This window comes from Lepidochelys kempii, chromosome 10, assembly GCF_965140285.1.
Source record: "Lepidochelys kempii isolate rLepKem1 chromosome 10, rLepKem1.hap1, whole genome shotgun sequence".
In the NCBI taxonomy this organism is placed as follows: Eukaryota; Metazoa; Chordata; order Testudines; family Cheloniidae; genus Lepidochelys; species Lepidochelys kempii.
The window spans coordinates 76,862,352-76,874,778 of record NC_136389.1 but is presented as its reverse complement, the minus strand read 5'-3'; the positions used below and the strand labels follow the sequence as shown (position 1 = coordinate 76,874,778).

Here is a 12,427-nt window from a genome sequence, read left to right as displayed (position 1 = left end):
ATCCTCATCTGTCTCCAGCCATGCAGAATGCTGCTGTGACCTCTAGCCTGTGGGGGTTAACAACTGCCAGGCTTCCTCTCTCTTCAATTCCTTGGTGGCCAGCTCCATTCTTCCCTGAAACTGAGATATTGGTGTTTCCCAAACTTGGCTCCCTAGGAATTCCTCAACTTCTCTGATTCTTAGTAGTGTCTCAACTTGCCCCTCCAATCTAAGAATCTTCTCCTCGAGCAGAGCCACCAACTTGTAGTTCATGCACATAAAATCCTTTCTCGCTTCAGGCAGGAAAGAGAACATGACATAAAATCCACTTCAGGTCACCATCACTGTTCCATCACTGGTCATCTTGATATCACACATAGCACTGAACCTGGAAGAAAAGCCTCTACATTCCCTCCAAAACTCCAGCTTGCTGCCTCCGTTTGTAGCTCTCCTTCTGGCTCCATGCAGTGTACAGAAGATATTAAACCTATGACAGCCTCCATCCATGGCTCTAATGAGAGGGTGAGTGATGGGGCAGCAATGATTGTTAATAAATTATAATAAAACACACACCAACAATTGTCTGGAGCCTGGGGATGGCTTCTTCCACCCCAATATGTGATGAGAATCTCCCACTCTTTTGTCTCTACATTGATGCTGCAGGGATCTCCGTCTCTTCTCCTCTTCAACCAATCATGTTGGAGAGGGGCCTAATTCATCCTAGCTGATATCTGTTATGATGCTTTTTACCCAAGTGGAGGTGTTTGTAGCTCAGATCCTCAAAGCTATTTAACTCCCATTGCAGTCACTAGGAATTAGGTTCCCTAAATAGTTTGAGGATCTGGGCCTGGGTGCTCATTGCTCAGCCCTTTTACATTTCATCACTAGCTCATTAGCTAGGGAAGAACCATCCTTCCCTGTCTTACCCCGCTGGAGCATCAGGGGTTGCATCATTATCCATGAGGTGATTCCCAAGCATTTGGCTTTCAAAAAGAGCAGGGGGCAGAACTAGCAGGGCATGTGCTGTTAAAACCAGCTTTTTGAGGTTACTTCTGTCTATCTCCCTTAGGTTTTTCTACAGCAGCCGTCACTGAGCTGAGTTAGCTCTAAGCAAGAGCTTCCCTCTCGGAAAAGAATGCAGCCTCTGTGCTTGTGGAATCCAGGCCCCTAGCAGAGCTGTTATGTGCATCATTGGCTGAGCAAGTGCACAGCTGAAAGGAATTAACTGTTTCTAGGAGGCCTGTGATGCAACCTAGACTCATTTCAGGGCAAAGAGGGTACACACAGATTACTCATGCTTTTGAAGAAACCCACAGGCCTCACACAAGGGCGTCTTGGCACTGAGCTGCGTGTGTAAATGCGGGACATGCCTGTACATTGCAACTGACTCCGGGGCCCTATTTCTAGTCTATCCCTACCCCAAAAGGGGGTGCCTTGCATGTGGAGCGTGTTAAGGATTTGTACTGAGCTTGTTTTTGAAACATAAGCCATGGGTTCAGGGTGCGCCAAAGGAAACATACCAGTGCAGAACACACCTCATCAGCTCCCCCAACCGCAGGCACTAGCCTGGCTGCAGCTGGAGCCAGTTAAGAGCCGCGAGTGGGAGAGAGAAGGGGAGTTGGCACCGCAGGAACAAGAATTTGGCCTTGGTGAGCTGCAGCTGCTCAGCCCACACCTCCTGTGGCCGTACCTATTAATTCTAGTTTAGGAGCAGCTGGAGGAGGGACAGGAAGGAAGCACATTCAACAGCCCTGACTCCAGCATCCAACGCTAATACTGAAATAACGCAAAGGAAAGGGCGGGGGGGGGGTTGGGCATTGCACACCACTTGTTACAAAAAGGCCGTGCTGCAAGTCAGGAGGGCAAATCAGCGTCTGAGCGGGATGGCAAATGGAGGGCGAGTATGCAGTTGTAAAGGGATTAGTGTTAGACTGCACTCGTTCATCACTGCTCTTCACCGTGTACGTAGCTATGTAACTTTTATTACTATATCTGTTCTTCCCCTTTAAATGTCTCTTTATAGGACTCCGCTATCAGCTGAGACTCTCAGCCATTTTGTGTTCATTTCAGTACAGACCATTACAGATAACATACACACTGGCCCTGCTCCCTCCTGGGCCCTCTATTTTTGTTCTTTCTTTTTCCGTTGTCTCTTAATGTCACATAAATGACTGAAAAGATCTGTTAGATTGCACATCCACAAAGAGCAAAATCACAAGTTATTTTAAGATGGAAGCAAATTCCAGAATCAATGACACCAAGTGCCCGAAACAGAGACTTAGGAGCTGTCAACGTGAGCAGTCTAGCTGATCTCACCTACTGGACAACATAAGAAAGGCCATAGTGGGTCAGACCAGTAGTCCATCTAGCCCAGTATCCTGTCGTGTGACAGCATCAAAGCTTCAGCGGGAATATACAGAACAGAGCTATTTCACATGGTCCATCACCTGTCATCCAGTGCCAGTTTGTGGCAGTTGAAGGTTTAGGGACACTTGGAATATGGGGTTCAACACCTTGAATTGCATCCAGAAACCAGTGTAATCTATAATGCACTAGTGTCTTCACTGTTCCGTAATGTGCATCTGCACTATGCTTGGCCTAGCGCTTCCAAAGGTCCTTGAATGTAGCCCCAGGTAAAGTGCTGGAGATGCCAAATCCTGGCGGATGAGGGGGACCTCTGAGCCCATCCCTGAGCCTTTGTCAAAGCCTCCAACTGACATCAAATCATGGTTTTGCCTCAGAAGAACATTATGCTCTGACAATTAGAATTGAGAGGCGGGAAGAGGGTTAGGAATGAGAGCTAGGGTTGCCAACTTGGTAATATTTAAAAACAGGACACTACAGCAGGCGGGCCGAAGCCTCTCCTGCCCCACCTCTTCCTTGCCCATTCCCCCCCGAAACCCTGTCACTTGCTGCTTTTCCCCTCCCATTCCCCCCCACCTGGAAGCTGCAGCCACCTAACCCAGGCAGGGTAGGGGCTGGCGAGGATGATGACGCGGGGCCTCCCCTGCAGTAGCCGGACACTGGGTGTCCGGTCAGTAGATCTGACCAGATGCTGTCGGGGGGGGGGGGCCCTTTTCAACTGGACTTTCCAGTTCAAAACTGGGCCCCGGCCACCCTAACGAGCGTTCCAGCTCTGGGAAGACGAGCGCGCTAGGGACGCAGCAGGACCCTCGGCCTCAGCACGCCTGGGCTCGAGTCACCGCTCTGGGATGGCGCCTGGGCGAGCACGGGGGGCCCGGACGGCAGGGCCCGTGGGGGCCCTTACGGAGGCTGTGTGACCATGGGTAACTCGCTTCTGCCACTCGCCCCTGGGCTGGGCGTGGCACGTACCCCTGGCAGGGCAGCTCGGTGTGTTTCGCTCCGAGGGCTGGTTTCTCCAGTCGCCAAGTCCGGCCCGTGGTGGTGGGGCCTAAATCCGCCCCCCCAAGCCCCCAGGATGGGGGCTGGCCCCAGGCTACTAGCCCCTGCCCCACCAGTGCCCTGGGCTGAGCTCGGCTGGGGGGCAGCTGCCCGCAGGTGGGGGAGGGGGGGGCAGTGCCAGACCAAGCCCTGGACACAGGGACCCTGGGAAGCCCATTGTCCCTCCCTGGGCCTCTCGGGAGGGGTGGGGGAGGCAAAGGGACGCTGGCCCTTTAACTCTGCCCCGCCCGCCCCGGCCCCGCGCTGACCGCTCAACCTAACCCGCCCTCCCCAGCGGCCCCGCCCATCCGCGCTGCCGATTGGTCGCTGTGTGCCCTTGTCCCCTGCCTTGGGCGGAACCAGCCAATCAGTACGGGTGGCGGGGCAGACAGTGAGGGTGGATGTGGCGGCTGAGGGCCGGAGAGCGGAGGAGCCGAGGGTTACTGAGGTCTGTGCTGGGGGAGCCCGGTCCCCGCTCGGGTACGGGGCCGGGCTCGCGGGGTTCCCCCTCCCTGGAGCCGGGCTCGCGGGGACTCCCCCCCGACACCCCCGGGCTGGGCTCGCGGGGTTCCCCCCCTCCCTGGAGCCGGGCTCGCGGGGACTTCCCCCCCGCCCCCGGGCTGGGCTCGCGGGGTCCCCCCCCTCCCTGGAGCCGGGCTCGCGGGGACTTCCCCCCCCCTTCCCCCCGCCCCCGGGCTGGGCTCGCGGGGACTCCCCCCCCCATCCCTGGAGCCGGGCTCGCGGGGACTCCCCCCCGACACCCCCGCCCGGGCTGGGCTCGCGGGGACTCCCCCCCCTCCCTGGAGCCGGGCTCGCGGGGACTTCCCCCCCCCCTTACCCCCGGGCTGGGCTCGCGGGGTCCCCCCCCTCCCTGGAGCCGGGCTCGCGGGGACTTCCCCCCCCCCTTACCCCCGGGCTGGGCTCGCGGGGTCCCTCCCCCCATCCCTGGAGCCGGGCTCGCGGGGACTTCCCCCCCTTCCCCCCGCCCCCGGGCTGGGCTCGCGGGGTTCCCCCACCTCCCTGGAGCCGGGCTCGCGGGGACTTCCCCCCCCCCTTACCCCCGCCCCCGGGCTGGGCTCGCGGGGTTCCCCCCCCTCCCTGGAGCCGGGCTCGCGGGGTTCCCCCCCCTCCCTGAAGCCGGGCTCGCGGGGACTTCCCCCCCCCTTACCCCCGGGCTGGGCTCGCGGGGTCCCCCCCCCCATCCCTGGAGCCGGGCTCGCGGGGACTTCCCCCCCCCCTTACCCCCGCCCCCGGGCTGGGCTCGCGGGGTTCCCCCACCTCCCTGGAGCCGGGCTCGCGGGGACTTCCCCCCCCCCTTACCCCCGCCCCCGGGCTGGGCTCGCGGGGTTCCCCCCCTCCCTGGAGCCGGGCTCGCGGGGTTCCCCCCCCTCCCTGGAGCCGGGCTCGCGGGGACTCCCCCCGACACCCCCGCCCCCGGGCTGGGCTCGCGGGGTTCCCCCCCTCCCTGGAGCCGGGCTCGCGGGGACTTCCCCCCCCCCTTACCCCCGCCCCCGGGCTGGGCTCGCGGGGTTCCCCCCCCTCCCTGGAGCCGGGCTCGCGGGGACTCCACGCCCGGGGGCGGCTGGGCTCGCGGTGACTCTCCCCCGTGTCCCCCCCCCGGCTGCAGGCAGCGCCAGCGCTCGGCCTAAGCAGACTTGTCAATGGCTTAAGGCTCCAGCAGCTGGGGGGGAGGGGGCACTTGCTCTTTTTACTATGTGGGGGCGGGACACAACTGCCTCGGGCAGTGGGTGCCCGCTTGCTGACAAGGCACTGCTCGAAATCACTGCCTCGACAGTGGGTCCTGGCTCCACTCGGCCTCTGCTGTGCACCCCATTAACCAGTCCCTTTGAATCCTCTCCAGAGCCATCCCCAGCTGCAGCCTTCAGTTTGGTAGCTTCTTCTGCTAGTTCCTGGAAGATGACTTCCCTCTTAAGTGGCTAGCAGCAGTCAGCTCAAGAGACTGGGCTGAAGTCCACTGCAGTCACACCTTGTGCTCTCAGTTGCTCCCACACAGCCCTGCTGGAACCAATGTGGGAGTCACAGCCTGCTTTGTCTGTATTAAATGCCAGACGGGAAATCACGGCTTTAATGCCCTGGAAATAAACAAACTCAGCAGGATTGGGGCCCCTGTTCTTACCACAAGGGCTCAAGTTCCAATGCTTCATGCAGGCAGAGGCTGAGACATAACAGCAATCTCAAACAGTTGTGGATCACACTAAACATACACATACCATTTTTTGAGAGGGCAGGGACAAATTCTTACACTGTGGGGAGAAATGATACACAAAACTCATTGTGGCTGAAAGAACAAACAAAAAAGTAAACTTACATCCTACATACAGCATAGAAAACCAACACTCAGAATTCTGTGACTAAGAGCAGCAACCAAGGACTTACAAAATAACCATGCAAAAAGGTGCATTGGGCTGTATTCTAACATCAGGGCAGTAGCAAACCAGCCTTAGGTTCTGGAATACCAAAGTTTTATCATAACCAAAGACACCCAGCTCCTGGGATGGATCCACAAGTTCAGCATGATCTTTCTTTCAGCTCTGACTTATTTGCAATAGTGCTAAACTAGAATTTCTGGAATGAACCCCTATTAAAATGAGCACGGTAGCATCATGCAAAGTTTTTTCTGCCAATGAAGAAACATTCTAGGCTTCCCAGGGTGCAACAGTGACTGCCTCCCTTGCTGAAGTGGATACAAATGCCACTGTCAGTGCAATTGTTGAAAAGTGAGGCACATTGCAGAGCATTCTGGTGATTAGACCAGTGCATCAGATATGTACTGGCTTACTTGTGTGTGTATATTGTCAGGGTGTTGTGCTTTTGGTCTGTTGTCACTGTTCTGCATTGTGGTGAATAAACGTGTTGTTTTATGATCAGTACAGCTAAAATGTCTGTTTTCTTTTACAGGCTCTAGTATAAAACATGAGGCTCTATGAGCGACTAACCAGATCTTTCCAGGCTCCCGTCACTGTCCACAATTATCCAAGCAGCCACGTTTATTTGTTTAGAAATGGCCGATCAGATCCGGATGAGTCATCAGAGGAGGAATCTGACTTCATGGAATTACGTCCAAGGGGCAAGGAGCAGCAGAGAAGCAATTCTTCCCCAGAGAGAGCTGGGGATGTGGTGCTACTGGAACGAGAGCTCACCGAGGGCGATAACATTAACAAGCTAGCCCTGCAGTATGGTTGTAAAGTAAGAGCTGCAGCTAGATGATGCAGCTGCTTTAGTTTCTTCCCTTCGTCTTATTTTCATGTGTGTTCATTTTGTAAGCACTTGTGTTTAGGGATATGTTATGTGTAGCTTATTTCTGTGCATACAGAAAGAAGCTCCACTTCTCTGACACAGAAAGGCAACTTCTTCTGTGTGTGTCCTGTATTTATTGATACCCGGGTATAAACCAAGGTGATGCAGGGTGCAGTGAGTCTTGTAATTAATAACACAAGGAAAATGTTTTCACCCCCACAGCCAGCATGACCTGGATTCCTGTATAATTTGGATGACTAAGTGTGTTACAGCTCTCAGGTAACTCACAATTATTATTAATTTGTTGAGGGAGGACAACATCTGAACTGAAAAAGGGAAACGAGCGCTGATCGTAAGGAGCTTACACTCGGTTAAGCAAACAGAACAATATACTGTGATTACAGAGGGATCTCATAAAGCTGGGTGACTGGGCAACAAAATGGCAGATGAAATTCAGTGTTGATAAGTGCAAAGTAATGGACATTAGAAAAAAATATTGGAACTATACATATATACTGAAAGGTTCCAAATTAGCAGTTACCACCAAGAAAGAGATCTTTGAGTCACTGTGGCTAGTTCTTTAAAAACTTCTGCTTAATGTGCAGCAGTGATCAAAAAGGCTAACAGAATGTTAGGAAGTCTTAGGAAAGGGATGAAAATAAGGCAGAAAATATCATAATGACATTGTATAAATCCATGCTGCAGCCACACCTTGAATACTGGTCCTCAAAAGCCCCATTTCAAAAAGGATATAGTGGAACTGGAAAAGTATCAGAGGACAACAAAGATGTTCAAGGGTATAGAACGGCTTCTATACAGGGAGAGCCTAAAAGATTAGGGCTGTTTACCTTGGAAAAGAGACTACTCAGAGGGATCTGATAGTCTCTAAAATCATGAATGGTGTGGAGAAAGTGAATAGAGAAGTGTGTATCCTGCATTCTCATCTCCTTTTCCTCCTTCCCTGCTGAGGCCAGCTGCCACCTTACCTGTGCTGATTGCTGGCTTGTGGCTCCAGTGCTGGCTGTCAGCCAACTGGCAAAGAAAAAGTCTTCAAGTGGCCATTGAGCATCCACTGCACTGACAAAGGGACTCCTGCTGCAGCTGTTGTGAAGCTGCTGGAGGGCTCCCTGAATTGTATTTACATATTGTTGTTTAAAAATTAGTCTGTACCTTGATCAGACAATGAAGATGCAGCTGATGGTGCATATTGGCTCATTCAAAAAGAAAAATGTTGTTTTTAAAGAGAAATTTACTGAGTTCTTAGATTGATTTTCAGTGCCAAATGCACAGACAGGTGTTAGTGCAGTAATGTGCCTAAATGCTAAGAAAATAAAACCTGGGAAGTACTGTCCCGAGTGCAGTAATTTCTGCTGCTGGGTTTATTGCAGTTGGTTAATTTGTTACAGTGCCCTTCTGGCCTGTCCTGCCCTTTCTCTGCTCCCCCCACTTGTTATCTTGAGGCACCTTTGTAAGCCTCCCCTAACTCAGGTTTGATGGTGTTCCTGGAAACTTGACACTAATGCTTTCTCAGGCAGAGCATTCACCTTTTGCGAGTCATCTTTTCTTGCTGCCTAAGGCCCAAGTCTCAGGCTTGTGCATTGAAAAGCTGAACATCACATTAGGCTACACTTGTGCTTTACTTTGTTGCCTTTTCATCTCTCACATGATGTCCCGAGGAGTCCAAGGTTCCACAGTGTGAATACTGCCTCCTACAATGACACCCAGTAACTCAACCCCAGTGTTTTGTTTCCCAGGCTGTAACCAGGGCTGAATTCTATTCAGGGCCGATTTTGGATCCTTCTTATAACTTTGGTAGTATTGATGGGCAATGTTTACTGTTTAGGCAACTACAGGGTTTGGGGGGCATTTACACAAGATATTTGTAAATCTCAGGTGCCTAACTCCCAGAATCAGGCCCTACTAAGTCTTTTTGTGAATCTAGCCCTAGGAGCCAAAATCCCCTTGACAGTCAAAGCGCAGACATCATTTTTGAAGATGAGATGTAGGCTCCTGAATCAGTTAAACATCGCAGCACTGAGAACAGCAATACTTAAATACTTGTAAACGTCGGGGCCTGTTGTTCCAAAGATTTCCCCAGCTGAGTTAAGACAGGAACAGCAGAAAACCTAGGGATGGAAATGACAAAGCTGAAGACAAAATACAACTGATGGTCCATTAGAGACACTACTGAACGTGTCCTGAAGATTTCAACTTTCAATATGTGAAGGACTGTAACTTATAAGATTCACTGGGGTCTTAAGCTTGTTAGGAAATCTCTGACTGCCAGAGTCAGGGCTACAAGAACAGTGTGAGCCAGACTCCCCATAGTAGGTTTCAGTCAGTGTTTGTTTTCACAGTTGAATTTTCCTGGTTTGTTCTTGAGTCAATATTGGTAAAGGATTGTGATGCCTTAGGTTAATGTGTTTCTCCTTTCTGAATTCCATAGGTTGCAGATATCAAACGTGTCAACAACTTCATCTGTGAGCAGGACTTGTATGCTCTGAAGTCTATCAAGATTCCAGTCAAGGCTCATGGGGTGTTAACAGAGACCAGCAAAGAATTAAAACCTCCTCAGAATGCACCTTCCCAGGCTGGAATGACGCTGATTGAACTACGAGAACCTGATGATGGAGCCACCGGTAGCAACTATTCTGAAAGCAGATACCTGACTGACTACTTTAAGGGGGTTGACCAGACCATTGAGGATGTAGTGCAATCAAAAGTCCATTTAAATGCAGATTATTGCATAGAAGCACCAAACTGCCCACCATCCAGTTCAGTGGGGCAAAAGGAGCCCAATAATGGTGCAGACTGTGGAATCCAGTGGTGGAATGCAGTTTTTATTATGCTCCTGATAGGAATAGTCTTGCCGGTATTTTATATTGTCTATTTTAAAACACAACAGACTGGGGCGGCAGCCCATACCTCAAACAATACCTTTGCCTCAAATAGCTCAGCTCATGAATTGGGGGGAACAATGTCACAGCACCTACCAGTTGTGGAAACCCACACATGGAAGATACAGCCCAGTACTGCCTCACCTCCCAACACTGATGCCCATAAACCAGTAACTCTGACTGTACTGGATTCAGGGGGCTAATTTTTTTTTTTTTTTTTTTTTAAGTGAGCTAATGATCTTGACTGAACCATAGGGTAACATGTTTTCTCTGAATGAATAAAGATGTTTTGTAGCTTACAAGTGCAACAGACATTTGGCACTGCGTTTAGGTGCCTCTCAAGAGTGGCCTTGACTAAAAATCTGAACTAGGCAGACACATCAATGTGTGTGCTCTTAAATATTGTGTGGGTTATTGATTGGAATGATGCAGTCTTATAGCTGAGGAGAAGACACATTTTGTATAGACTGAGCAATTCCCCCCCCCCAACAACTTAAAACAACGTTTTTCATTCTCTGGCAGAACTGAGTGAGCCTTGCATACTTAACCCTACATCTGACTTTATAGCTTGATAGACTAGCTATAGTACATGGCACTGTTAAAACTAACCAGGACACTTGATACCTCCATTTCACTTTACTTTTATCAATGACGGTATTGAGCTAGAATGACCGAGGGTCTTAGCCTGCTGTGAGCACCATAGAGGCAAGGGTCAGCCTTTGCATGGAGGCCCTGTGACTTCATTAGGGCTCCATGGAGGTACCTAGTCAGGCCAGAGCTCTCTGCAGGAACTGGGCCTTAGGTCGGTTATTCCTCAGTAACAGTCTTTGCTCAATAGTGATAGCAAAAGTTATGTTCAGCCCCACAGTCCAACCTGCCAGCAACCTTCAGTGGCCGACTCGGCCTAAAGGCATCTTGAGCATACCGTTGCTGGGCTGGCAGCTGTGGTACCCGTCATGGACTAGCCGGCAGTCGCTTTGTCTATACAGCGAGCTGTTTCAAGCACTACGTTTCAGGTTAAACAGGTTTCAGAGTTCAGAGTAGCAGCCGTGTTAGTCTGTATCCGCAAAAAGAAAAGGAGGACTTGTGGCATCTTAGAGACTAACCAGTTTATTTGAGCATAAGCTTTCGTGAGCTACAGCTCACTTCATTGGATGCATAGTGTGGAAAGTGTAGAAGATCTTTTTATACACACAAAGCATGAAACAATACCTTCTCCCATCCCACTCTCCTGCTGGTAATAGCTTATCTAAAGTGATCACTCTCCTTACAATGTATATGATAATCAAGTTGGGCCATTTCCAGCACAAATCCAGGTTTTCTCCCCCCCCCACAAACCCACTCTCCTGCTGGTAATAGCTTATCTAAAGTGACCACTCTCCTTACAATGTGTATGATAATCAAGGTGAGCCATTTCCAGCACAAATCCAGGGTTTAACAAGAACTGCAGGGGTGGGTAGGAAAAAAAAGGGGAAATAGGTTATCTTGCATAATGACTTAGCCACTCCCAGTCTCTATTCAAGCCTAAGTTAATTGTATCCAATTTGCAAATGAATTCCAATTCAACAGTCTCTCGCTGGAGTCTGGATTTGAAGTTTTTTTGTTGTAATATCGCAACTTTCATGTCTGTAATTGCGTGACCAAAGAGATCGAAGTGTTCTCCGACTGGTTTATGAATGTTACAATTCTTGACGTCCGATTTGTGTCCATTTACTCTTTTACGTAGAGACTGTCCAGTTTGACCAATGTACATGGCAGAGGGGCATTGCTGGCATACGATGGCATATATCACATTGGTAGATGTGCAGGTGAATGAGCCTCTGATAGTGTGGCTGATGTTATTAGGCCCTGTGATGGTGTCCCCTGAATAGATATGTGGGCACAGTTGGCAACGGGCTTTGTTGCAAGGATAGGTTCCTGGGTTAGTGGTTCTGTTGTGTGGTATGTGGTCGCTGGTAAGTATTTGCTTCAGGTTGGGGAGCTGTCTGTAGGCAAGGACTGGCCTGTCTCCCAAGATTTGTGAGAGTGTTGGGTCATCCTTCAGGATAGGTTGTAGATCCTTAATAATGCGTTGGAGGGGTTTTAGTTGGGGGCTGAAGGTGACGGCTAGTGACGTTTTGTTATTTTCTTTGTTAGGCCTGTCCTGTAGTAGGTGACTTCTGGGAACTCTTCTGGCTCTATCAATCTGTTTTTTCACTTCTGCAGGTGGGTATTGTAGTTGTAAGAATGCTTGATAGAGATCTTGTAGGTGTTTGTCTCTGTCTGAGGGGTTGGAGCAAATGCTGTTGTATCGCAGAGCTTGGCTGTAGACAATGCAGACAATGTTAAACAGGGTGTCCTTGCTCTTATTAGTTTAAGCTAGATGGGTCAGTGAAGAGTTTTCCATTTTGTACAGTAATAAAAAGTCAGGGGAAACAAGCCCCCAGCTATTTTAGGAGTTCACGAGAAAAAGGAGCATAACTTGTAGGCTGTGGCCTACAAACCTGGTGTAGGCTAATTTTAGGCATTTTTATTACCTGTGTAGCTAGTCAGCCATGTTTCTGATCTCCCATCTCCATCCTGAAATAAGGGCTCTTGTGCGAGTACATATGGTTGTCACAGAGCCTAAGAAGTTCTTGATGTATTCTGGTCTATTGAATGGAGGCCCACAGGTTTTGGGTATAGTTTTCAAAGACTTGTTTACAGTGAATGCTGAATGCGTGGAAAGGTTCCTTACAGTACATGCAATAAATGTGGATGAAGACTAAGCTTTGGGCAGTTTGAATCTGCAGTAAAAACCTCTTGATTGGTGTAGCCATTTTAAAAATAGAGAACTGTTTTTCATGGCTAACCCCGACAGTAGAAATTGACATTTTGAAGTTGTAGAATTGAAAATACCTAAGAAAAAAGTG

At 50.3% G+C, this 12,427-nt stretch overlaps 1 protein-coding gene across 2 annotated transcripts; it reads left to right on the top strand.

Annotated features, from left to right (window-relative positions):
• Positions 1-3,755: 3,755 nt before the first annotated feature.
• LYSMD4 (LysM domain containing 4) lies at positions 3,756-11,313 on the top strand. 2 transcript variants are annotated; one of them, XM_073304270.2, is made up of 3 exons: positions 3,756-3,829; positions 6,301-6,588; positions 9,086-11,313. In XM_073304270.2, the coding sequence occupies exons 2-3, from the start codon at positions 6,316-6,318 to the stop codon at positions 9,737-9,739; spliced, it is 927 nt and encodes a 308-aa protein (XP_073160371.1). In that variant the 5' UTR covers positions 3,756-3,829; positions 6,301-6,315; the 3' UTR covers positions 9,740-11,313. The 2 variants fall into 2 exon arrangements, with proteins under 2 accessions (XP_073160371.1, XP_073160373.1); XM_073304272.2 differs by having other exon boundaries at positions 3,763-3,829; positions 6,402-6,588.
• The last annotated feature ends 1,114 nt before the right edge of the window (positions 11,314-12,427 follow it).